The sequence below is a fragment of the Nycticebus coucang genome, chromosome 21 (genome assembly GCF_027406575.1).
Source record: "Nycticebus coucang isolate mNycCou1 chromosome 21, mNycCou1.pri, whole genome shotgun sequence".
NCBI lineage: Eukaryota > Metazoa > Chordata > Mammalia > Primates > Lorisidae > Nycticebus > Nycticebus coucang.
In genome coordinates, this window is record NC_069800.1 from 8,879,476 (window position 1) to 8,903,298 (window position 23,823).

The 23,823-nt window shown below is 38.4% G+C and overlaps 1 protein-coding gene across 1 annotated transcript in view; it reads right to left on the bottom strand.

The window, feature by feature from the left end:
* Positions 1 to 3,101: 3,101 nt before the first annotated feature.
* Positions 3,102 to 23,823, bottom strand: part of LOC128573851 (rho GTPase-activating protein 20-like) — a 67,876-nt gene continuing 47,154 nt past the window's right edge. The window contains exons 11-16 of the mRNA XM_053574308.1: positions 21,681 to 21,862; positions 19,714 to 19,875; positions 8,883 to 8,992; positions 5,303 to 5,486; positions 4,999 to 5,104; positions 3,102 to 3,760 (exon numbers count right to left, since the gene is read on the bottom strand). Of these exons, the coding sequence (XP_053430283.1) occupies positions 5,021 to 5,104; positions 5,303 to 5,486; positions 8,883 to 8,992; positions 19,714 to 19,875; positions 21,681 to 21,862 (722 nt within the window). The 3' untranslated portion in view covers positions 3,102 to 3,760; positions 4,999 to 5,020. The remainder of the gene's footprint in view (positions 3,761 to 4,998; positions 5,105 to 5,302; positions 5,487 to 8,882; positions 8,993 to 19,713; positions 19,876 to 21,680; positions 21,863 to 23,823) is intronic.

The window sequence follows — 23,823 nt, forward strand, 5'->3', positions numbered from 1 at the left end:
TTTTTTTTTAACAGCTGATTTTTTGTTCTTGTCTCAATCTTTTCTTACTTAAGCTTACTTAAGGTTTCTGTTTGTCTATATTATAAAAGTAAGGAGAATTTAAAAAATCATAAAAAATCACATCTACTCTTAAACATACTGGAATAGAATTACAGATAACATAGATTTATCCTGAATACCTAGCAGAATCAGGAACAGATATTTAAAGTAAAGCCCTACCCCCCCCCCACTGTGATGTTCTTTTATTTCTGATAAACATACTGTCACGATCCATGCTTCAGAGTATTACCTTTCTCTTAAGGTTCCATTGTGGGAGTCTTGTGCTACTATTTCCTTGAAGCAGTATGTGAGCATAAATTCCTCTCCACTTCTCAACATAATCAAACATCCTTCCTGTTAAATCACAGCTAAGATAATCTCTCTTAACTTTTCCTTTGATAAGGCATTTTTGTTGTTGTTATTGTTGCAGTTTGGTCGGGGCTGAGTTTGAACCCACCACTCTTGGTATATGGGGCTGGCACCCTACTCACTGAGCCACAGGCCCTGCCAGATAAGGCATTGTTCTTCATCAATACCAGTAACCCTCACGTTTGGCAAGTAACTAGCCAGTCTCTGTCTCAGGTTCCCAATGAGTGCATGTGAGAATACCAGCTAATTCCTCTTGTTCTCTAAGTTTTGCAAACGTTTTTCTTCTTTTTTTAAAAAGTGTTTCCTGCCTAACTACAGGGACCTGTATCCACAACCCTAGTATGCTCATCTCACCTTTCTTATGTATTGTCTTTTATAAAAGTGCCAATTATAGTTTTCATTCCCAGTGGCTATAGTGGAAATGTGGTCAACAACAAGAGAGCACCTTTTGTCAAGGCAATTCTTACTGCAACATTAGCTATTTTTTTCTTCTTGTTGGTGTTGTATTTGTGGCCTCTTGATAATTAATTAACGGCACCCATCTTCTTCTCATGGAGGTGGGCATGTGGACTGTGTATTTATCAATCACCGTTTTCCAAAAGTCCCTGTTCATTTCTACGTGACTTTCCTTGAACCTTGGGTTCTTGGGTCATAAGAAATCTACTTTATTTTTTCCCCAAGCTCCTTGTCTTTCCAATTTTCCTTACTTCCATGCCATTTATATACATCCCTGTGTGTCGATCCCCTTTATGATTTGTTTAATGTGGAGGAAGAGAGATGTTTTAACACAGTATCATGTTTTCAGACACCCAACAAGCCAAGTTCTACAAGGCCATTTAACAAGCTAAGAAGAGCTGCTGGAACAAACTCTAAATTTTGTGACTTAAAATAACTTTACTTCATGCTTATGTGGGGTAGTTCTGTTTCCACAGCACACTTCTGATGGAGTGGCTTTTTGTGTGGTCACTCAAGGAATCAAGTTTCTTATACTCCTGTGGTTTTGTCCTCCCCTTCATCCCTAGAGTCCTCATCATTCAGCCAAGGTAAAGAATGTGAGGGGAGAAATTACCTAGAGAGGTCTCCTGGGGTATGTAACAGCAGAGAGGTCTCCTGGGACGATGTATCAGGCCCAGCCTGAGAGGGGTTATCATGACTTCCGCCCATGCTCAGTTGGGCTGAACTCAGTCACTAGGGCATTCTTTGCTATAAGGGAAGCTGAGAAGTGGAGTTTGGCCAAGCGCTTGAGAGGAAAGGAAATGAGTTTGGCAAGTAACTAGCCAGTCTCTGTCCCAGGTTCCCAATGAGTGCATGTGAGACTAACAGCTAATTCTCTATTTATTTTTCTAATGATAGGAAAAGGAGAGTATGCAGATACTGGTTATTTGCCTAACCAAAAAAAAAAAATACCCATACCCTTTTTCCTTTTAACTTTGGTCTTTATTACAATCCTATTCTTAGTACGTATGGTCTGGGTGAGACCTTATTCCTACTTAAGGATTGGAAGATGCAAAACTGGTCTTTGCAGAGATGAGTGTTGACTCTTCCTGTCCACAGTAATTGTTTTGAGAACAGAATGAGCATGGAGCCCACTGGGAACCACTATGGAGCACTGAGATGCTTTGCTGCTTCTCAGTGGCTCCATTGGGCTGCATGCATGTCCTTGAACCAGTTCCTCTGGTCCAAGGACATCTCTCTGGACCAGGTGACTGGAACCACAGAGATGTCAGCCTGCCACCGAGGCAGCTGTTCTGCCACCCCAAAGTAAACCAAGAGCTACCAAGTGCCACCACATGTTACATGAGATTGAAGCCAACAGAAGGGACTGTAGGGGTGTGGTGGAGAGAAGCCAGGTCCTCTTGCATTGTTTGAGCCCATTGATCTAGCTATGCCTAAGATGGGTTTCCTGCCGATTTTATAGCTCTCTGGACTTAAGCTGGTTTGGGTTGGATTTTTATCACTTAAAGTCAATACTAATTAATTATATTAAGGAAAAAAGAGGAAAAAATTCTAGGTAAGAATATGAGGGGGCATCTTCTTGTCCCCTCAAACATGAGCTCATCTTATGTGTTGCTTTGGTTGTGAGGTTAACAATTCCACTCCCTTGCATTAAATCAAATTTCAGTCGAGACCCATTTGGAATTCCCCTACTGAGGCAAGTTCATTGCCTCCCTAAATCACAAACCCAAAGTGCTTATTTCCCCCAAAGCCTATCTCTCTTTATAGAGTTGTGGAGGGGAAATGGCTTAATTCTCTCTTCCTGGATTTATTCTGGTTTCTCCTAGAGCATGCTTTCCTTTCCAACCTCGCCACCCCTTTCTTCCCTCAGGCCTGCATCCCAGCTGCACCAATCTAGTCACCAATCGTGAAACTTGTTGTAAGAGTTTCCCCCCCACCTGCACGCCTTTGTTTACATTGCCTTTCTATTTGGTCTACACTGCATTTTTTTTTTATTAAATCATAACTGTATACATTGATATGATCATGGGGCATCATACACTCGCTTCATAGACCATTTGACACATTTTTATCACAGTGGTTAACATAGCCTTTCCGGCGTTATCTCAGTTACTGTGCCAAAACCTTTACATTCTACATTTACCAAGTTTCGCAAATACCCCTGTAAGATGCACCAAAGGTGTGATCCCACCGATCCCCCTCCCTCTACCCACCCCCCCCTTTCCCACTTCCCCCTATTGTTAAGTCTTGATTTCTTCATGGAAGTTAGATGTATTTTCTCAAGATAGGAGCTATTCAGCTTCACTTTTTGTTTGCATATCAGGAGAAGATTTGATTCCTCCATCAAATACAAACTGTAGTTTGCAGGTTAAAGAATGCTACATTGTCAGAAATTTGTTGAAGTGCATTAAAGATAGGAACTCTTCATCTGGCCTACAAAGTTTCTGCTGGGAAATCAGCTCCCAAGTAGCTAGGGTGACAGGTGAGCCACAGCTGTTAATATGATAGAATTAGCCTTGTAGATCAGGTGGAGCGTATACAGGACAGCTTACAGCATTTTCTATTTTTTTTTTTAACATATGATGCAGCTGTGGACAATGCCAGACAGAATCTTGGCAGGATTCTGTGGTGGAATATGTCTGCACATTGTTACATCCATCGGCTTGTCTTTAGGAGGCTGGTCCACCTGAACTAAAAGTCATACAGGAGGCTCTGAAGCTCATTTAGAATTCAAGGGCATCAAGGCCAGAGTCCAGAGACATTATAAGCGAGTCAATGCTTCCCTTCAATTGGACGCATTTTCTTTGGTTCATCACACTGTGGGCCAGCAGCACAGTCGCTTTTTTCTTCAAGCTCTCATATGAGGAAGCATTGCTGTCTGGAAAGCTAGATGTATCTGTCAAAAAATCAAACAGGATTAACACTCGTACTTAGCACAAATAAACCCATATTTCCTTAGAAATGAACTATAATCCTTAGTTTTATTGTCTTTTCAGGTAATGTATTTCAATTCCTACTGCCAATAAAGAAACTATTACAATATTACCACAGGTGTTAAAATGGGAAATGCCTGTTGAGATGTACTAGATTTATCTTAGGTCCTGATGAATGGTCTTTCTCTATGCAAAATTTTCCCAAACAATGAAAATGTCATTAGACTAAGTGGTAATAACAAAATAAAAGTAAAAAAATAATTCCATATACGTAGTACTGCATAATAATGTACCTTCTAACATGGGTTGCTGGATGTTAAACATAGCTTACTCTTGGGAAATACATTGACTAAGTCTATTAGTTTCTTTTGCTCAAGTTTCTGTAATATCCATTACCTCATTTCATATTTACAGTAATCATAAAGAAACTTTCATCCACATTTTTTAGATTAAGATATTGATGCTCAGTGGCATAAAACAATTGGCCAAAGATAACATAACTAGCAGCTAGCGATATAGGAATTCATAACCTGGAGGTTTCTTTTGTCTTTGATTTTAACATCTGCGTATCTGCCAATAATGCAAATTGTTGTCAAATGATCTCATAGCACAGTAAAATGCTGAGAAGTGTCTCAAGAATCAGGGAGCGGAAAAAAGAAAAATAAGAACATCAGTCCTGCCTCTACTACTTCTGAGATTTCTATTCCAGTTTCAACAATATATACTACATAATTAGAATTCCTTAGCTGGGCATTGTGGTGGGCATCTGTAGCCCAAGCTACTTGGAAGGCTGAGACAAGAGAATCGCATAAGCCCAGGAGTGGGAGGTTGCTGTGAGCTGTGATGTCACAGAACTCTACTGAGTGTGATAAATTGAGAGACTATCTCAAAAACAAAAATTTCTTATAAAGTTTAATTTTTCAAAAAAAAAGTTCAAACCATCCTACTGTAGCATGCTGCCTCTGATAACTTATGAAAGCTAGGAACTTATCACACACCTTAATTAACCCTACCATCCTGTTAAATACCCTGACCTGTTAGCAGGCCTTCTAAGAAATGATGGGAAACCCAGGGCTCTGTTGAGCCACATACCAGGCTTGCTTTCCTTCAGCTTGCATGGCTCTGAAGAAAACAACTGTGCCAGCATCTTCAGAGACATGAGTCAATTTTTCACAAAAAGCAACCCAATTATTGACAGTACCTGAGGGTTTTTCTTGAGTATTTTATATTCTGGATGACTCTCCAAACAGGGCAGTGACGTGTCCTCCAAAGATGTTGCGGCAGTTTTTTACCACAAATTCCACAAGCTGATTAACGTATAAAAAAAGAAGCATTATTTTCCTATAACATGTTGATAAATTCCATTTTGTATAGTAAACTGAAATTTAAGAAAGTGTATTCTATTTAACTTCTATAAGACATTGTCTTTAAGACTAAATACCTTCCATTTCCTTTACAAATGGTGATTCAGTTCCCCAGCAAGTATAATACAAAAACTTCATTACCTTTTCTGCAGAGGCCATTTCTTCTCTGCCTGCAGAAGGATGCCAAATAATACTTGGAGCCATACACACCCCTAAGTGTAAAGCATCCATTTCATTTGCCGCGGAGAGTTCAGCCATACTACTTAAGACCAGGAACACGTACCATAAGAGCACAACGTTTGCTCTTGGTAGCTGGTCTAATAGCCTAAATACAGAAAAATGCACTCGGTAAGCAAGGCAATTTATTTCAATCTTGTAAAGGCAGGCAACACTAACTTTGCATGAGGTACAAGGCAAATAGGAACCCAGCTCAGATACCCAAGTTTCAGTTAATGTGGAACCCAATGAAGTGAGAACTGCAGGGAGACAATGAGAAAAGTAACACTGGAGATTGGGGGGGGGCATATTTCTACACTGTCTTCACAACACAATGAAAACTTAGTAGAATTCAGATAAGTGTCATTTAAAAACGAATACCCTTCATGAAATACTTCCCTGAAACTAGCTCAATATGTTGAAGCTTAGGTAAATCTTGCAACATTTAGATTACTCTCAACCACAACCCACCAAAACCTTTCTGATGAAATTAAACAGTAATTAAATTTAAATTGCTCCTTTATTTTTAACTGGCAACACAGAAATGCTGTCTCAAGGTGAAGAACCAAATCCCAGCTGTAAAGACCACCCGGTCCATTCTGAGAGTTCATTGTCTGCTCCACCATCTTCTGTGGTTGATTTTGTTCCAAATATTGCCTCATTCCTTTTTTTTTTTTTTTTTTTGAGAAAGAGCCTCACTATGTCACCCTGGGTAGAGTGTTGCAGTATCAGTTGTCAGTTGTCACAGCAACCTCAAACTCTTGGGCTCAAGGTACTCTCTTGCTCCAGCCCTTTAAGCAGCTGGGACTACAGCCACCTGGCACAATGCCCCGGCATTTTTTCTTTTCTTTTGGCAGGTGTTTCGCCATTGTTTAGCTGGCCCAAGCCGTGTTCAAACCTGGATCTTTCAGTGCGTGTGTCCGGCGCCATAACCACTGTGCAACAGGATGCCGAGCCAAATCTTACCTCCTTTCTATCACTTTTTACATATGTGTCACGTTTTCATTACTTTCTTTTCTACTATTCTCATTTGGTAATTGCTAAGAGATTCTTTCTTTCTTTTCTTTTTCTCTCTCTTTTTATCTCTTAACAATTTTTTTTATTAAATCATAACTGGGTACATTAATACATTTATGTGGTACAATGTGCTGATTTTGTGTACAACTTAGAATGCTTACATTAAATTGGTTAACATAACCTTCACCTCACTTTCTTAATGATAGTGTTAAGACATTTATACTCTACTCTTAATTGATTGACACGTACCCTTGCAATATACACCCTAGGTGAATTTCCACCAATTACCCACCCTCCACACGTCCTCTTCCCTTCCTTCTCCTCACTCTCCTCTTCCCTCTTTCATTCTGGGCTACAGTTGTGTTTTACCTGATTATTTACCAAAATATTGTATTACTCCTACTCAGAAAACATGGACAAGCTGATATTCACGATTGTTGCTTTTTTAATAAAAGAATCTGCAACCTGAGGAAAACAAGCATGTCTGACTCCTGTTGTACAAATCACAGAAAAGACTTTCTTCAGCATAATAGTCTGAAAAGAAGTATAATTCCTCTGAGGAGGAATTATGCAGGACTTTCAAATGGACCAAAAGATTACTGGGTGTATTCTATATAAAATAAGGCATCTAGTAAACGCTTTGGGGATACTATGGGATCCTTAAGCCTTTTCACAACCAGGACTGTTTACATCTCTGTCAGTTGAAGATAACTGTTAGCAGTGTACATAAAACATGGCAAAAGAATTGAAAACTCTCTGTCTGGTAGAGAGTCAACAGATTTCTCTGAACCCTTGCTCTGGTAGAAAGGGGGATATTTGCATCATTTTGTAAATTTATTTCAGTATTTCTGGCTCAATTTGGTTCAAATACGGAAGGTTTCATAATGTGCAATCTATAAAGATGGCTAAACTATCTTACTGATTCCCTTATTAATTATTAATTTAACTAAAAGCATTGATATGCATTTATTTCATATTTTCATGAGAGACATAGTATTTTATTTTATCTCACTTTATTTTATTTGTGTATGTATGTATTTATTTATTTTGAGACAGAGTCTCACTATGTCGCGCTTAGTAGAGTGCTGTAGCATCACAGCTCACAGCAACTGCACAGCCTTGATCTTAAGCAATTCTCTTGCCTCAGGCTCCCAAGAAGCTCCTCAGGCACTCAACACAATGCTGGGCTATTTTTGTTGTTGTTGTTGTTATTGTTGTTTGGGACAGGCCAGGTTTGAACTTACCATTCCTGGTGTATGTGGCCATCATTCTGGCCTCTGAGCTACAGGGTCTGAGCCAACATAGCCTTTTAAAAAATATTTATCTTTTAATGGTACATAGGATAAATACATATATGAATGATATGTGTATTATAAATATAGATAAATGATATTGTGAACAATGACCAAACAAATATGTAGAATTTGATACTATCTAAATGGCTTACACCAAACCCTAATGGAAGTGGAGTTATGATTATGCCACATGGCTTAGTTTCTGGTATCTTCAATATCTGTACTATGTTCCAACAATCCCGAAAAGTATGCATATAATTCATATTTAAAAGATGTTTTTAAAAGATGTTCAAGGAAAAATATCTATACTAAACAATAACATGTACGTAAATGATAATGAGTATCCTGAATTTTCACAGAACGCACACTCTTTAGTCAGAGTAAATAAACATTTCTTTTCTATTCTCTTATCATGTAGGATATATCCAAGAAAGGACTATTGAATTGGTCCCAAAATTTCCCTTGACACTAGAAGAAACGATTTACTTTTTGTGATCATACTGACACTGTACAACTCCCTTTTTTACTGACATGTCTCAAGAAGCTGAGCTGAGTGATTCTCTGCTTTGTTCCCACAATATTCTCTAAATATCTCTTTTATAGGACAGATTATACTGCACTGACAGTAATTTCTTGGTTTATCTATCTTTCTCAAAATGAATTTCTTGAGAAGAGGAAATAAGTCATTTTCTCTCTATGACTGCAGTTCATGAATTAATAAAGTTGTTTAATTACTTTGATATTTACCAAAATTAAGATCATAAATTGTAGCCTGTGTTATGCTGCATTAATTCACTTCCGAAAACCACAGTTGACTCCCCTTTCTGACTCTTCCACGCAAGTTTCAATTTTCTTATTGGGGTTTCTGTCAGGGTTCCATTTGATTCTGTCTGTAGAGATTTTACATTTCTTCATTTTTGTGTCTCTTAAAAATTTCATAGTGACTCACATAACAGCTAGTGAATTAATGAATAATAGCTCTTTTTATTCGTTAAAAGTCAGGTACACAGAAGGGGCACAATGTTCAAGCATTTCATGCTTATTGGATTAGTGAGAAAACAATGACAATGACAAGCTAATAAAAGCCAACTTCTAACCTGCTGCCCATGAATATAACTTTGAGTTTTAGTAGAAAAATTATAAAATGTAAGGTATAAAATTAATTTTTGAGACAAAAATGTCAAAATAATTACCTTTTAATTTTTTCAATTTTCTGTCTGTCGCTGCTTTTCTCCATTACGGACAGCCACTCGTGGTAGAGCCTTTTTGAAAATATGCTTTCCGGAATGTTTTTTAGAAAATCCTTACACAGAGGAAAAGCAAATGTGTTAAGGCATTATTCTCATATCAAGTATATGCTAGAGAAGCCAGAAAGAATATAAATTGTTTCAAAGTTTAGTGAAGTCCTCCCTTCCACGAACTACACAGAATTCTGTGCCAATTCACCACTGATTTTTCAACAAAGAAATGAATGCTTTGATTTTTTTTTTCCCAAATAAACCCGCAGGAATAACTAAAGTCAGAATAACTGTGAGAAAGCTAAAGGACTCTCTATTTGGGTGGAACCTCCTCTGTGTACACATTTTAGCAGACTTGTACGACATCCTATGTTCTGGTGTTAAGGTGGTCTTCATGCCATCAGTATATGATATGGGAAGGTTAAAAGAGCAAGTTTGACTCCACTTTACTGTTTACTCTTTTTCTGTTATGTTCCATTAGCTTCAAAACCGGTTCCTTTTCCGTTTTCATTGTATAACTATGAATGCACCCCTCTAAAATTGTTAGTGATGTAAGTTACCAACTACACTGGTGATTATATCCTTGGTGATTATCCCTTTTTATGATCATGTTGTTTCTGACCCTCACCTGCGAGTCCCCCTCCCTACATTACCTTAGGAGATTGTAGATTGTATTTTTTTGTGAAAATGAATTACTAAGTGCTCTTGTGATCATAGCCTAATAAACTAACATACCTCACTGTCTGTTGCTTTCGCTTCTGGAATTATGCATGCTTGACCCCTGGAAAAGTTTTGCGTTCTAAAATTCAGAGCCTCACTCAATTCAGGGTTGCACTCAGAAACTTCATTTTAAGACACTGGGGCAGTTGCCAGCCCGCTCTTCAATAAAAGTTCTCCTCTTTGATTTGACTTGTCTGGTGGTGTGGTCTTTGAGGGGACTCCTGGACATAACATTATAGAGATTCCAGGGAGGGTCTCCAGACACTGACACTGCCGATACTCAGGCGGCCTCCAGGGTGAGCTTTCATTAGAAGCCCCCTGGAAACTTTCTAGGGACCCTATAGTACCCAGTGCCCTCAGGAGAAAAGCTGACAATCACTTATAAATTCTGCCAAAGTCCACCTCTGGAGGTAAGAAATTTAAACACCTATATCTGCCTAGTGTCTGCAAACATGAGTGTAACAACTTGTTGTGTACATTTCTTGTTGTGCTTATTTGTTCTTGTAGACCACTGTGATAATATATAACTTTTTGTTGTATTTGTTTCTTGTGAGTTGTGTAGGGCCTTTAGGAATCTCTGAGGGAAAGCCAAAGGGGATGGAGCTGTGGACAGGAACCCCAGGTTGCTGGGCTATTGGCCTGTAAGAGACTGTCAGAAGTGTGTGTCAGTAGAGCATCCCACCCCTGAAAATGCTGGAAGAAAAACCAATGGTGAGTTTTTTAGCCCAGCCAGAGACAGCAAGACATTTCTGCTGCTGAGACATCGTTGCTGTGGCCTCAGTGGAAATTGGGGTTCAGAGGGCAGGTGAAAAGGGACTTTGATTTCTATCCTCAAGAATGATGCCTGAGGTTGGTCCTGTAAACCTGTGAGACAGTGACCTCATACTCCCGGGCTTTGGGCCTGTCAGAAGCAGGAACCCTGGGTTACTGAGCTATTGGCCCACTGGGGGCTCCCACAGAACACTGGGATGCTGATGGGGACCCCACGCCACAGTTACACAAAAGTACATATTTTAGTTCATTCCTGTTCCATTTATGTCTTATGCATTTAGTTAATATATTTTAGTTTGTACTTTTGCTTTTTTACAACATAGTGTTTTCATCACCAAAACCAGACTCACCCCTAAGCTGTCTTTTCAAACATTTGAAGGATATTTTTCCACAGACAGAGTTCTCCAAGGAACACCTTAGGACCCTTTGTGAACTTGAGTGATGAGCTTTTAATGTGGGATGCCCCCCTATCCATTCACAGGTGCTTTTGAGCCTTTTCTCTAACAAGTTTAGAAAACAGCCTCAGAGAATCTAGTCAAGATGACTGGTGGAGATGGATGAGACCACCTTGGGAGGGAGAGTTCAGATGCACCTGGTGGTTTCTGCTAATCCTCCAGGTCCCCTTGATGAGTCTTCAGGGAGTCAAACACAGGGAGGAACTGGCATGCAGGAACAGGCACTTACACAGGCAGACGTCCAAGACAAGGTAAGATCCATCTGGGGTTCCCACAATTTGGGTGGAAGTGGGGGGTCTGATCAACCTCTGAGTCTGTTGAGTGGTGTACGAGTGTGTGTATTGGTTCTGAGCGTATAGAAATGTGAGAGTAAGTGTGGACTAATAGACATAGTTCATGTCAGGCCCTTGTCTGTCTTGTTGTTTTATGTCATTTGTTCAGGGTTCATGGGAAAATTGGTCTTGGCCTGAAACAAACAGTCTTGGAGACATTTGTTGGTGGATTGCAGATCTTTTCATTCAAGGGATCCTTCAAGACTTTGCTCCTTCTGAGATCTCCTTCTTTACCTACTTGCTCTTATGTATCCTACAACGCTCACCACTTGGTGTGCCTTTGACCTGGCAATCACTGGTCTCTTCATCCGTATTATTGCTATTTGGCTTGGTAGTGCTGCCCCTCCAGAGTAGTCCTCCAAATGGTGTGTGGCTCTGACTACTTGTTTTGTCTCTTTGTGGCGACCTTGTTCATACTTCTGTCCCCACCCAGTGTATTTTTCCCAGCTAGTTCTAATTCTTCTGCATCTCCCTAGCTCATTGATGCCTCATCCTCACCAGACTTTGGGTCCCTCTTTTTTCCATCACCTGGGGAAGACTTCCATCATAGCAGTAGCTCTCGACATGAGGCCCTCTCTTTTTCCTAGTCTAAGGAGGTCTCTATTGCAGGAAGTGATGACACTCTTGAAGTACATAAAGACCCTGGATACTTGTCTGTTCCATTCTCCCACTATGCAGAGTTATTACTCAGAGTGTCTTTCCTTCCAGAATTCTTACTCTTAGCATTTGCCCCATTGTGGTACTCTTGGTTCCCATCAATCAAGAGAAAGGAATTGTGTAGTTTTTATAATATTATTATCCCCTGTTGCCTCCAAAATTTCCATCCTGTTGACTTGTTAGTACATGTATTTTGTCATCCTATCACATTTCCTGTAAGCCTTCATTCTTATGCAGGCAACAGGGTGGTTGCCGGAATGGCAATGACGACTGGTTAGAAATTCAGACATATTAAAAGGAATTCTGATTCCTTTCACTGCCTATAAAGACTAGCCCACTCCTTTTAATTGATACCTGCTATTAAAGGTGCCAATAAAGGACAAGAGAAGGCCACTCAACCTCAAGTGAGAATCTAAGGTATTTCAAAAAACATCAATGTCCTCATGTCACTCTAGTATTATACTTTTATTCTTGTCAGAGAAGTAATAAGAAAAAAAATAGATCGATTCCAAGGCATTGCCTGTTCTATCGTATCTTCCACTAGACATGTGCCTGGATGATTGTGATTCAGGCTTATTGTCACAAAAGCTAACCATTTGGGGGTTAGGCTATTGAGTTTTCTAATTCCAAACTAATTTGAACTATTGCACCCATTTTAAAAGTCAGATAGAGAAGGGGAAATTTTGTGATTGCAAAATAGGGCAATTCTTTTAAAAACCTCCATAGAGAACATACTCATGATTGCTCTTGAAGAACAACATTAAATCTTACAACTATCCTTGAATGAAAATAACTTGGAACCATCTTAACTAACTCTGCCACAGTTGGAATAACAACTTAGGAGAGGTTCTGAATTGCAGTCATGAACCCCCAGCACATGACTAAACATCTCTTGTCTTCAAAGCAGAACTTAGGCCTCAGAAGAATTTCACAATTCATTTGGGCTGAGATTTCACAGAACTAAAGAGAAATGTCTCCTGAAAAGTCAGATGTATCCAAGTTAGCAAATCTCAAGCAATTTTTGTCCAATCACACTGGGAAGACTTATACTTCTATTTCAGTAAAACCAGAAGACTATGTTAATTAGTCGCATGTAAGCACTCCAATTTCTACAGATAATCAAGACATTGAATCCCATCATGACAAAATTGTATTCACGATTTGTGTACAAATGACTTAATGAAAAAAAAAATGAGTGAAAAACTAAAAGAATACTTAAGTACCATTTCAAAACAGACTTAAAAATAAGAAAACAGAAGTTTACAAAGTTGTGGTGAAAAATATATCCCTTTTCACAACCACTTAGAGAAAATGGGTGTAAAACGCAGTTGTACAATGAAACTTCAATTACCCAAAATCCATTTAACCAGATTCTTCAATCATTATGATTCTTTTTTTTTTGCCCCTTTAAAAAAAAAATATTCTTGTCATTCGAATCACAATTTAGCACTTAAAATACCATTGTTCTTTGCAATAGCCTCAGCAATTTAGTACATTTTAAGAAGTGTATTTTTATGAAAAACAGCATGCTGAGACTATAGTTGGAGACAGCATGATTTTCTTAAAAAAAGAGATGGAAGGAAACCTAATTTCATGAAGAACAACTATTATGCCAATGTACATGCACAATATACATATCCTTGGCATATATAATTTGCTTAAAGGACCATGTATGTCTGTATTATATCCAGGATGAAAGAGTAAGTACAAACCCTTTGCAAAACTGAATACATGACAATAAATCAAGTTCTCCATTTTTTTGAGTGATATTTATTTGAAAATGTCTAAATCAGGATTTGTTGAAGAAGAGACATGGCCCATGTATGAAGAAATGTGATTGATCATAAAGTCTTGAAGTAAGATTGTCTAACAAGAGGGCCACTCTGCTGAACTAGAGGTAGGCAAGATTCATTGTCATCATGTTTCCCTGAGATTCAGGCTGAGGGCTGGTCTCTACCACAGGCTATGGTTGATTCCAATCCTTTGGGAGATGAAGGCCTAAGAAAGTCCTGTAGAAGTTATTGCCAGGGACAGAAGCTGTGCTAAAAGCTGATTTTAGGTCTAGGTTTTCAAAAAATAAATACATGATCGACTTTTAATCTTCTAAAACAAACAAACTTTCAATGCCAAATCCTATATCCAGGTAAACTGAGTTTCATTTATGATGGAGAAAATAAATACTTTAATGACATTCACATGTTGAAGAAATTTGCCATAACCAAACCAGCTCTTCAGGATATTCCCAGAACTATCCTCCATAACGATAAGCCCAATCCTGTACCACAAAAGTAAACTCATTCAGAAACTTTTGATCAAACTCCAACTTCCACAGTGGTGAAAGGATTAAAAATGTCTACTGGAATTTTGAAAAACTCAATACCCAAAATTTTACCAGACTTATCAATATTCCCCATTAATGTGAATGGCTTAAACTGTCCTCTAAAGAGGCAAAGGTTGGCTGACTGGATACAGAAACTCAGGCCAGATATTTGCTGCACACAAGAATCACATCTTACCTTAAAAGATAAATATAGACTCAGGGTGAAAGGATGGTCATCCATATTTCAGGCAAATGGTAATCAGAAAAAAGCAGGTGTTGCAATTCTATTAGCAGATACAATAGGCTTTAAACCAACAAATGTAAGGAAGGATAAGAATGGTCACTTCATATTTGTTAAGGGTAATACTCAATATGATGAGATTTCAATTATTAATATTTAAGCACCCAACCAGAATGCGCCTCAACTTATAAGTGAAACACTAACAGACATGAGCAACTTGATTTCCTCCAGCTCCATAATGTCGGAGATTTCAACACTCTTTTGACATTGTTGGATAGATCCTCCAATAAGAAGCTGAGCAAAGAAATTTTAAAATTAAACCTAACCAACATTTGGATTTAGCAGACATCTACAGAATATTTCATCACAACAAACTGAATACACATACTTCTCATCAGCCCATGGGACATACTTCAAAATCAATCACATCTTAGGTCACAAGTCTAACCTCAGTAAATTTAAAGGAATAGAGATTATTCTTTGCATCTTCTCAGACCACCATGGAATAAAAGTTGAACTCAGTAACAGCAGGAATCTGCATATTCATACAAAAACATCGAAGTTAAATAACCTTATGCTGAATGATAGCTGGGTCATAAATGAGATTAAGAAGGATAACCTGAAATTTTTAAAACAAACGACAATGAAGACACAAATTATCAGAACCTCTGGAATGCTGCAAAGGCAGTCCTAAGAGGGAAATTTATAGCACTGCGAGCTTTCCCCAAGAGAACGAAAAGAGAGGAAGTTAACAACTTAATGAGACATCTCAAGTAACTGGAAAAGGAAGAACATTCCAACCCAAAACCCAGTAGAAGAAAAGAAATAACCAAAATTAGAGCAGAATTATATGAAATTAAAAAAAAGAATTATACAACAGATCAATAAATCAAAAAGTTGTTTTTTTGAAAATGTCAATAAAACAGATAAACCTTTGACTAACCTAACCAGGAAGAAAAGAGTAAAATCTCTAATTTCATTAATCAGAAATGACTAAGAGGAAATAACCATAGACTCCTCAGAAATTCAAAAAATCCTTAATGAATATTACAAGAAACTTTATTCTCAGAAATATGAAAATCTGAAGCAAATTGAAAAATACTTGGAAGCACCTCACCTTGCACAATTTAGCCAGAATGAAGTGGAAATGATGAACAGCCCTATATCAAGTTCTGAAATAGCATCAACCATACAAAATCTCCCTAAAATGAAAAGCCCGGGACCAGATGGCTTCACATCAAAATTCTACCAAACTTTAAAGAGGAAGTAGTATCTATATTACTCATCCTGTTCCAAAATATAGAAAAAGAATGAAGACTACCCAACACGTTCTATGAAGCAAACATCACCCTGATCCCCAAGCCAGAAGAAGACCCAACAAGAAAAGAAAATTATAGACCAGTATCACTAATAAATATAGATTCAAAAATATTCAACAAGAGCCTAACAAACAGAATCCAGCAACACATCTAACAAATTATACATCATGATCAATTTGCTTTTCTCCCAGGGTCTCAAGGATGGTTCAATATATGTAAAACTATAAGTATAATTCAGCACATTAAACAAATTAAAAAACAAAGAACATAGAATTCTCTCAATTGATGCAGAAAAGCTTTAGATAATATCCAGCATTCCTTCATGATCAGAACACTTAAGAAAATTAGAAAGGGGAAAGGGAGGGGAGGGAGGGGGGAGGAAGGTGGAAGGAGGGGCATTAATGGGATTACACCTGCGGTGCATCTTACAGGGGTATATGTGAATCCTAGAAAATGTGGAATGTAAAGGTCCATTTTCTTAGGAAAATAACTAAGAAAATGCTACAAAAGCTATGTTAACTAATGTGATGAAAATGTGTCAAACGATCTATGAACCAAGTGTATGGCGCCCCACGATCACACTAATGTACACAGCTATGGTTTAATAAAAATAAATAAATAAATAAATAAATAAATAAATAAATAAATAAATGAAAAGAAAATTAATATAGCAGGGACATTTCTTAAACTGATAGAGGCCATCTACAGCATACACACAGCCAATATCGTATTGAATGGAGTTAAATTGAAATCATTTCCACTCAGATCAGGAACGAGACAAGGCTACCCATTGTCTCCATTGCTCTTTAACATTGTAATGGAAGTTTAACCATTGCAATTAGGGAAGAAAAGGCAATCAAGGGTATCCATATAGGGTCAGAAGAGATCAAACATTCGCTCTTTGCAGATGATATGATTGTCTATATGGAAAACACCAGGATTCTACTACAAAACTCTTAGAAATAATGAAGGAATACAGGAGTGTCTCAGATTACAAAATCAACATTTCATAAATCAGTAGCCTTTATATATACCAACAATAGTCAAGATGAAAAAACAGTTAAGTACTCTATTCCATTCACAGTAGTGCCAAAGAAGAGGAAATATTTGGGAGTTTATCTAACAAAGGACGTGAAAGATCTCTGTAAAGAGAACTATGAAACTCTAAGAAAATAAATAGCCGAAAATGTTAACAAATGGAAAAACATACCAGGCTCTTGGCTGGGAAGAATCAACATTGTTAAAATGTCCATACTACCCAAAGCAATATACAATTTTAATGCAATCCCTATTAAAGCTACATTATCATACTTTAAAGAGCATGAAAAAAATAATACTTAATTTTATATGGAATCAGAAAAAAACCTCGAATAGCCAAGACGTTACTCAGAAATAAAAACAAAGCATGAGGACTCATGCTACTGAACCTCAGACTATACTATAAATCGATAGTGATCAAAACAGCATGGAACTGGCACAAAAACAGAGAGGTAAATGTATGAAACAGAATAGAGAACCAAGAGATGAACCCAGCTACTTACCATTATTTGATCTTTGAAAAGCCAATTAAAAACACTTAGTGGGGAAAAGATTCCCTGTTTAACAAATGTTGTTGGGTGAACTAGCTGGCAACCTGTAGAAGACTGAAACTGGACCCACACCTTTCACCATTAACTAAGACAGACTCTCACTGGATTAAAGATTTAAACTTAAGACATGAAACTATAAAAATACTAGAAGAGAGTGCAGGGAAAACTTTTGAAGAAATCAGTTTGGGTGAGTATTTTATGAGGAGGACCCCCCGGGCATTTGAAGAAGATACAGAAATACACTACTGGGACCTGATCAAACTAAAAAGCTTCTGCACAGCCAAGAACACAGTAAGTAAAGCAAGCAGACAGCCCTCAGAATAGGAGAAGATATTTGCTTGTTATGTTTTCTACAAAGGTTTAATAACCAGAATCCACAGAGAACTCAAACGTATAAGCAAGAAAAGAACAAGTGATCCCATCACAGGCTGGGCAAGGGATTTGAAGAGAAACTTCTCTGAAGAAGACAGGCACACGACTTACAGACATATGAAAAAATGCTTATCATCCTTAATCATCAGAAAAATGCAAACCAAAACTACTTTGAGATATCATCTAACTCCAGTTAAGATTATCCCATATCACAAAATCCCAAGACCAGAGATGTGGGCATGGATGTGGAGAAAGGGAACACTTCTGCATTCCTGGTGGGAGTGCAAATTAATACATTCCTTTTGGAAAGATGTTTGGAGAACACTTAGAGATCTAAAAATAGATCTGCCATTCAATCCTATAATTCCTCTACCAGGCATATACCCAAAAGACCAAAAATCACATCATAACAAAGATATTTATACCAGAATGTTTATTGCAGCCCAGTTCATAATTGCTAAGTCATGGAAAAAGCCCAAGTGCCCATCGATCCATGAATGAATTAATAATATGTGGTATATGTACACCATGGAATATTATGCAGCCTTAAAGAAAGATGGAGACTTTACCTTTTTCATGTTTACATGGATGGAGCTGGAACATATTCTTCTTAATAAAGTATCTCAAGAATGGAAGAAAAAGTATCCCATGTACTTAGCCCTACTATGAAACTAATTTATGGCTTTCATATGAAAGCTATAACCCAGTTATAGACTAAGAATATAGGGAAGGGGAAGAGAGAGGGATGGGAAGGGGAGGATTTGTGGATTGAGGGTGATTGGTGGGATTACACCTATTACAAGGGTACATCTGAAACTTAGTAAATGTAGAATATAAATGTCTTAACACAATAACTAAGAAAATGCCAGGAAGACTATGTTAACCAGTGTCATGAAAACATGTCAAATGGTCTATAAACCAGTGTATGGTGTCCCATGATCACATTAATGTACACAGCTATGATTTAACAATAAAAAATAAAAATAAATTAAAAATAAACCAAAAAATAAATATATGGCACTTCCGAGATTGTGTTGCAGAATGATTAAGTCCCAACTCTAATTATGAGGTTATAAAGTTTTCACTAATCATGATTGAAGCAAAAGAACCATATAGAATACGAAATGTCATAAAGGTAAAAGAAAACCCAAATGTTCAAAACATTCTGACTCAGCATTCAAGGGAAAAAGAAACAGGGGAGAAAGTATGAAGAAGATATTTGCATGATAAATATGTACATGAAAGAAATTGTCAGTGATCTCAGCAATTTTTGGCTTGTGTTGGTAGAAGAATATTTCTGTATTAAGGTACAATTCTGTATCTATTTTCAAAAGTTTCACCCAAGGGCGGCACCTGTGGCTCAGTGAGCAGGGTGCCGGCCCCATATGCCGAGGGTTGCGGGTTCAAACCCAGCCCCGGCCAAACTGCAACAAAAAAATAGCCGGGCGTTGTGGCGGGCGCCTGTAGTCCCAGCTGCTGGGGAGGCTGAGGCAAGAGAATCGGGTAATCCCAAGAGTAAGAGGTTGCTGTGAGCTGTGTGATGCCACAGCACTCTACCCCAGGGCGGTACAGTGAGACTCTGTCTCTACGAAAAAAAAAAAAAAAAAAAGTTTCACCCAAGATTAATTTTGAAATCTTTACCTTCACCAGGAAGAGAGTGCGATAGTGGAGACATCATCAGAAGCAAGGTGTTGGTTTTTGCAACATCTGTGAGTGGGTTTGGATTATTTTAGATTTGAATAAGATTGTGTTTTGTACATGGGGTAGGAGTAGCAGAAGTAAAGATGGGTTATTGTGAGATGATAATTTAAAAAGAACACTTGATATGTCGTATCATTGGTGGTGGCTTTTAAGGTCTAAGGTTCCTTTATGATAATTTTTTCATACATATTTGATTTTCAGTTTGCTATAGGTCTTTACAGACAAGAATAATTTTCATAAGGTAACAAAGAAAAGAAATATGCTGCTTCAGAGCTACACGGGGGGTGACAACCAGAGGATTTTTCCTACCTTTAGCACACATGCTAAGACATAGGGATTTTCACGCCCAAGATCAATTTCAACTCCTGCATCCAGTTTTTCAATAATGTCTTTGCAGGAGTCACTGTCACCAGGGACCCAGAAGATGCCAGCCGTCAGGGGTCCCTTGGCGTTGAGGAAAAAAAGAACATCCTATGGGGAAGCAAGGGAAAAAAAAGGCACTTCATCTCCATGAACAAGGGGACAGGTACATGCCCTCTTTGGCCCCCAGAGTCTGGGATGTGCTAAGATAAAGGCACTGTAGAACTAGATCCAGACAGATGGCTAGAAGGATTAAACTCAATTTCTTTTGAGAGCAGAATGGTAGTTACCAGGGTGAGAGTGGTAGTGAGGTTAGGGGGATTTTTGGTCCAAAGGTACACCATTTTAGTTAGATGGGAACATTAAATTCAGGGGCGCTACTGTCTAGCAAGGAGACCTCAGTTAACAAGAATGTGTTGTATTCTTAAAAATTGCTGACAGTATTTTAAAGGTGTTCTAGTTTTCTTTCCGTCTTCTACTTGTACTGGAGGAAGAGAATGGCTTTGGAGAAAAGCAATCCATGAGATTCAAAACATAATTATTCTATGTTATGTACTATGGAACCTAGGATAAAGTTTGGAGGCTCCAGAACATTTCTTATGTAGGGAGGATGATCTGATAATAACTGCCCCTTAAATGTCTTGTGAGAGCCAACGCCTAGTGGCTTGACTAGTGCCCAGCACTCATAGCTGTGCAATGTGGCATGCCATGCCATTGGTGTAGCACAGTGCTCACGGGTCACTCCGTTGTGTTTAGCAGTGATCCACTTCATGTATCCATTGCAGAGAATATAAACTCAGGGGCTTTCATTTCACCCATTTTGTGTTCAAAGTATAATTTCGAGAGACTGTGCTTTTATGGTTAGACACTTGAAATACAAACAAAAATGTCTTCAGTCTTAAGAATAAGATTCAGTAGTCACTGCTCCTAATGTGATAATAGAAAACTTTCACAACCATGAGAGTTCATGAAAGGATTTCTGAGGGATAATGAAACGTCTCTGTCTACAGAGTCAACTCATTAACACAAGCAACTTTATGTGACTCTTTCTTGTGGTCAGTTGACTAGATTATCTTTTCATATTATGTCTTCCTCATGAATTTCCAGTATTTAAATCATATTTTCTTTCTTTCTTTCTTTCTTTTTTTTTTTTTTTTGTAGAGACAGAGCCTCACTGTACCGCCCTCGGGTAGAGTGCCTTGACATCACACGGCTCACAGCAACCTCTAACTCTTGGGCTTACGCGATTCTCTTCCCTCAGCCTCCCAAGCAGCTGGTACTACAACGACCACAATGCCCAGCAATTTTTTTTTGCTGTTGTTGCAGTTTGGCTGGGGCTGGGTTCGAACCTGCCACCCTTGAAATTAGGGGAAGGCGCCCAACTCACTGAGCCACAGGCGCCACCCAAGATTCTCTTTTTGAACACAGAGTCTCCCTTTCTCACCCTCGGTAGAGTATTACAGCTTCATAGTTCTTAGCAACATCAAACTCCTAGGCTGAGGGAATCCTCTTGCCTCAGTTTTTCAATTTTTAGTAAACATAGGCTCTAAGTCTTCCTGAGGCTGGTCTCGAACTCCTTAATCCATCAATCCACCTGCCGAACCCTCCCAGAGTGTTAGGATTACCATTGTAAGCCACGAGGTGTGGCCTCCTACAACATTTACAACAGCTTTTTTTCCATTTATTGGCTGGGGCCGGGTTTGAACCCGCCACTTCGGTATGAGGGCCGGCGCTCTACTCACTGAGCCACATGCACTGTCCTACATCAGATTTTTATACTCAAAATTATTATTAATACAGATCCTTAGACAAAACTAAGAGTTTCTACACTTTATCCATTTGGGGAAAGATTTCTCTCCCAGAACTCTCGCTTGCCAAATCCCCTTCCATTATTTTACTATGAAAATGAGCCTTACGTAGAGAGGTAAAGGAATATCGCCATAGTCGCAAATGTTCGGCAGGGCAACTCCGAAGAACTTCCCTGGGGCAGGAGAAGAAGATGGTGGTGACACAGGTGAGTTCTCCAGTTCAGTGCCAGAATGACAGCAGCAGGCCCAGTTGATGATACATGTTCTTGTAGATATCATGTGATCCAAATCTAACAATGGAATTGGATATCATTAGCAAAACTAGTTCATCTCACTTTCCCTTAGTACCACAGTTTCCATTTGGAAGTATGTTTGCTACAAAGGCTCAAAGACAGAAAAACTTTCCTAGATCTTTTGTTGTTGACTAGTGAAACACTCAGGGTACATTACAATATTGTATAAATGAAAGAAGGCTCATAGAAAACATAATCAAATATTTGGGTTTCCCCTTTATTTCAGAAGCATCGTCATTCTGTTTACTTGAGTTTTGGTGGTAAATTGTCAAAGGTGAAAGAAAAGTTTTCCTTCGGGCTGAAACAACTTAAAAAGTGTTGCATATAAACACACATATTTTCCCATTTAAATGAGGACTAAGCATGTGAAAAGGTTTGAATTTGATCATAAATAAATAATGGGAAAAAGAAAGTGAGAAGAGAACTTGGGAAGGACAAGATGAAGGGAACAAAGAATTGAAGGAAGAGAAAGACAAAATGAATGGGAAGAGAATAAAGAATAAGAGGAAGAGGAAGGGAAGGAGGAGATAAGTTATTTCTGCTAAGATGTTCCACGGAAAGAGTGTTTTGTTACCTGATGTCCCACTCTACTATTAACAACACAGACAGGAAGTTAACGTCCTACAATTTTTTTACTTCCTTTGATACTACAAATACTTTCATGTTTCTTTTCAGTTACCAACATTAAAAAGTATGTTTCAGGAAGCAAGAATGGATGCAAACTTGAGACTTGCCGTTATAAATGAAGTTTTTTTATTTCACAGAAAAGGAGACTAATCATGGTGGGAATAAAAGCAAACATAGGAACAAATAAATTTTCATAAGGGAAGAACCCACTACCAAAGGCATTCAGAGGGACGTGTATCACCACTACCCAGTAGCACACAGAAGCACAATCTTGAAGGCATTTGCATGTGATTTGTATTTGGAATGGACAAGATTTCAACTGATAGAGAATCTACCATAGTGTCTTGCATAGATGAAATACTCAAGAAGTTACTATTCAACAAAACTAGAAAAGGAAGTGAAATTTTATTAAAAATATATAGCATAAACAAAATAGGCAGAAGGAAGAAAAGTCAACTGGAAGATATAATTTTGGGATGCCATAATGTAAAAGTGTTTTTGGTATCATCTGTGCCAAATTTTATTTTATCTGAAACCTAGAAGATATGCACAAGATTTGATACATAAAAAGATAGCTCTCTTGAGGTGCCACTTCCTGGAAAAGTGGGTAAGCCCTGCTACTTCCCCACAACACATAGAAACAGGTAACAAGTGCACGCTCTGGAAAACAAACACAAATCAACTCACTGGAAGGCAGTAAAGTGACCCAGACAACGTAGAACTAGAGGTGTAAGTTTGACACCTCGACAGGGGAATGTGATATCACTGGACTTATATTACATTTCTAGAGGTTTTAGTCTGAAGGCAGGCCTCAGGGTAGTGAGAGTGAATAAAATGCAGAGAGAGACCTCTTCTCTTGCAGGCTTGAAGATCTAGTGAAGCAAAACAGAGGTACCCACAGCAGCTGCAAAGGGAGGGGGGACCCCAGAAAGAGAACACCTGATACTGAAAAAGACAAACATTGTGAGTACATCCTGCCCAAAGCTCTGGATGACCCTTGAAGCTTGCATTTGTAGAGCAGATTCAGACTAGCCTGCAATTATGGTTCTTGGTACGAAAGTGTGAGGAGCCATATGACGAGGCTGTCCCCAGTCATGGGTGGGCCCTATTTCGCCAGTAGGAACGAAAGAAATGTTCAGTCATGAAACTCTGGCTGTGTGACATTCTTCTTTATGACACCAAACAAAGCTACCCAGAGAAGATCTTTAGCTACCACCATTCTCTGATAATAAAACAGTGAAGGAGATGGTCTTTCGGTGCAGGACATAGCCAGCAGTGTCAAATGCTAATCTTAAGAAAGTCTTCCGTATTGTTCAGAAGACTTGTTAATG